The following is a 3,429-nucleotide window of genomic DNA, read 5'->3' on the forward strand; positions in this document are numbered from 1 at the left end:
GTAAAGATACAACATCAGTCGAAGGAAGTCCACCAAAGGAGTGGATGAACCCCACCACTTTACACGTATGATTTCAACGGAACTCTCGTTGACCCGTTGGTGCTAAAAAACGACACCAACAACTCTTAAATCTACAATGTAAAAGTTTATATTTTGATGACTTTTGGAAGAAAGGATCAAGATGTTTGCATCATCCGGTCGTAGAAATTTGAGTCTGGTCATCTATTTGCACATTGTGCTATGTTGACTAGGAATGTAAAGGTGGAACAATTCTGTGAAAATTATTTATATCATTTGAGAGATTATGACCAGAATATCACTCTCATAGAAAATGTCCACCTTGACGATTAGTGTAGAAAGTTATGTGATCGGAAAAAGTTGATCCCGAAACTAATTAAACTAAACCTATTCACACTTTTTCAACCCTTTTAAGTCCTCCAAGTCTCCAACCCACATATTTTCTCTATGTAATAAACATTCCACTTGTTTATTAAACCCCGCGTTATATTGGTTTGTTGGTGGTCGTCGCAAAACAGTTACCTGAAATAGAGTCAACAAGTCGTAAATATATAATTAGTAAATAGTATGTATTCCAATTATGTATGTACGGTATGCCAAGTCAATCACAGACCATGCAAAGTGGTAATGGAGGGAAAAAACTTTGTCCGGACTAGTATGTACATATGTGTCTGTACACTCTCTTGTTTACATACTTTTTTAATGTGAATTGTAATCTTAACCGTTAACAAGTTGAATTAACCAATAAAGATCACCTCTGCAAAAAATCAATGTAAATAAAATTCGTTTGCTCAGCCGATTGTATGAAACAAATAGACAATTCTGGTGAAAGGTATCAGTCTCATGATCAGCCACCCATTTTTTTGATACATTCGACTGAGCAAACGAATTTTGTTTATATTGATTTTTTGCAAAAGTGATCTTTATTGGTTAATTCAACTTTTGAACGGTTAAGATTACGATTCACATTGAAAAAAATATGTAAACAAGAGAGTCTGAATGCTTTACTGAGACAATGAGTTCCTTGCGTGGTCTGAATGCTTTACTGAGACAGCGAGTTCTTTGCTTGGTCAAATGGTCGCAGCCTCTTTACGGCAGAGTGAAATCTCAACATAATGGGAGAGTGGATATCCAAAGTTATTTATGGCTCCATATGCTCTTTCTGTTATGTCGCCATATTTTAGTCAAAGCAAATGGAGTCGTCAATGTTCTACTCTTTGTTAAATGTTTCTTACTTGAATGCATAGGTTGTGTAAGGTCTCTTGATAATGTTTTTAGGTGTTCTTACATTCTAGGGTATAGGTTCAATGTGCCACCCTTGTATTCTGCGGTTTCACTAATGGTATCGGCATGAGAGCGGCCTTTCTAGCCCTCAATATTACAAAAAAAAAAAAAAAGTCCGAACACATGACGTAAATTTTTCCGTAATGGAGGATGCTTTTTGAGTATTTTATTTTTATGAAACAGGGTTAGTTTTGAAATAACATTACGACACATGATAAATATGATTTTCTAAGCGTATAAGCCACGTGGTGGTACGTTTGCTCTGCCCTAATAATTTCGTATGAATTAGGCGGATATTTAGGAGAGAATGAAGCTAGTAGTAGATTAACGAGTTACACAAATTGGTTCTCCTGTGTGTAATCTTGATGTGCAACCTTTTCATTATCAAAACTGAAAGGGAAAGGCATCCACCCCAACTCAACATCATCCCAGTATCATACGTTTCATGCTGAATTGCTGAAATTGATGTGTATAGATAATGTTTATTCCTTTCAAACATGAATGCTCTAGCTAATTAATCACCCTTTCATAATGTGATATACATAAATCAAACCGTCTATTCATAGAATGCCTTTATAATAAAAGTCAAGTAAATTCGACCTCGTTTAATAATCTACCTGCCATCAACCATATAGACATAATTATCACAAAAAACTAACAGGTTAACAGCACTAGTTACAAGATCATCTATACCAACTTCAGAACTAGAGCATAGAAACAATACTTGAGAAAAGCATAAGCAAACTTATTTTTTTCTCTTCCATTCATCACAAAAATAGTACACTGCTAGCTTATTGTTGACATATTATCAGCTAAATATGGTGATCTCAATCGATACTTAGACTAGTCTCTTTTAGCTAAGCTCCTCGAAGAGTTCAATTTTGCGTCCATTAAGAGGCTGCAGTGGTCTGGCGTTGTTCTTGTAATCTACTCCCAGTGGTGCTTTTAAAGCTTCTATCTGAGCCTTGGAAATGTACCTCACCTGCACATATGCATTTATGCATCATATGTTCCATCATTTTCATCCACACAGTCGTGTATATCCAATTATGCATTATACACAGTGTATGCATATATAGTGGATATGATTGTGTGTGAAGACTGCAGCGATATAAGATGCTCATGTTTTCGGCATTGAAACCGGCAATTTGCTAGCCACGATATTCTACAAGAATCAACCCATACTACTGATACTAGTAATCCAGATACTGTGTTTATGGTGCTGGACTGTCTGTAAGAGAACAATATTTCTGATATGCATGTATAAGGAAATGAGTAATTAGTAGTACCTTTCCAAGGATGTTCCAAACGACATTCTCAGTACATGGAGGAGAGGAGAGTGAGCCAACATATCTCCAATATTTGCGGGTTTTTTTATCGAACTCCTTCATGTCTATATTTCCAAGGGGAACATGAGCATCCTTATCTCTTCTACATACCTCCTCATTCAACTCCGCCAGCTGGTCTTTGATCTGCAAAATCATCATTGTAGTTATAGTCAATGTAATAATGTCAAAATTAATCCATTGATTCCTTGGACAAGTTTGGCATGAGGTTTGGTGTATTGGACTGAAGTTTGTTGGTGGATTTTGCATACATATGAACTGGTATTCAATCATTTCATTAGGTACAAATGGTTATTTTTTTCCTTAAATAAAGCTACTGCAGGGAATGGATCATCCCAGGGAGAAAGTAATGGCTCAACCAGGGGGGAGGTTACATAGTGCCTGAGGTGGTCCTAGCGCGACGCCCCTATATGCCTTGTTAGACAACTAATACGCCCCTCAAAAAAGTTTGAGCAATTAGGGAATAGGTCTACAATGAATATGAAGTTAACTACTCATACGTACCCCACATCTGAGATTCCTCGCTTCAGACCCCCAACTCGGACTAAGAATCATATACTAGTTCTTTGGTAAATACATGTAAATTAACCGGGAAATTGATATATGTACCTGAGAGATGAAGGAATCGTTTTTGCCATATTGGAAAAGAGTCGCCACAACTGCAATGCTATTATCATCTGCGAGGTGAACTAGATGAAGCTCTGCTGGAAATCTGTAAAATTCAATGAAATGCCAATAAGCTTTGCAGCTTTACTTGTAACTGGGACACACACAAAAAAAA

At 36.7% G+C, this 3,429-nt stretch overlaps 1 protein-coding gene across 1 annotated transcript in view; it reads right to left on the bottom strand.

Annotated features, from left to right (window-relative positions):
* Window positions 1–2,038: 2,038 nt before the first annotated feature.
* LOC101292138 (bifunctional monodehydroascorbate reductase and carbonic anhydrase nectarin-3-like) overlaps window positions 2,039–3,429 on the bottom strand; it is a 2,972-nt gene continuing 1,581 nt past the window's right edge. Inside the window, exons 4-6 of the mRNA XM_004302935.1 lie at window positions 3,258–3,360; window positions 2,592–2,774; window positions 2,039–2,284 (exon numbers count right to left, since the gene is read on the bottom strand). Of these exons, the coding sequence (XP_004302983.1) occupies window positions 2,156–2,284; window positions 2,592–2,774; window positions 3,258–3,360 (415 nt within the window). The 3' untranslated portion in view covers window positions 2,039–2,155. The remainder of the gene's footprint in view (window positions 2,285–2,591; window positions 2,775–3,257; window positions 3,361–3,429) is intronic.

Source organism: Fragaria vesca, linkage group LG6, assembly GCF_000184155.1.
Source record: "Fragaria vesca subsp. vesca linkage group LG6, FraVesHawaii_1.0, whole genome shotgun sequence".
NCBI lineage: Eukaryota > Viridiplantae > Streptophyta > Magnoliopsida > Rosales > Rosaceae > Fragaria > Fragaria vesca.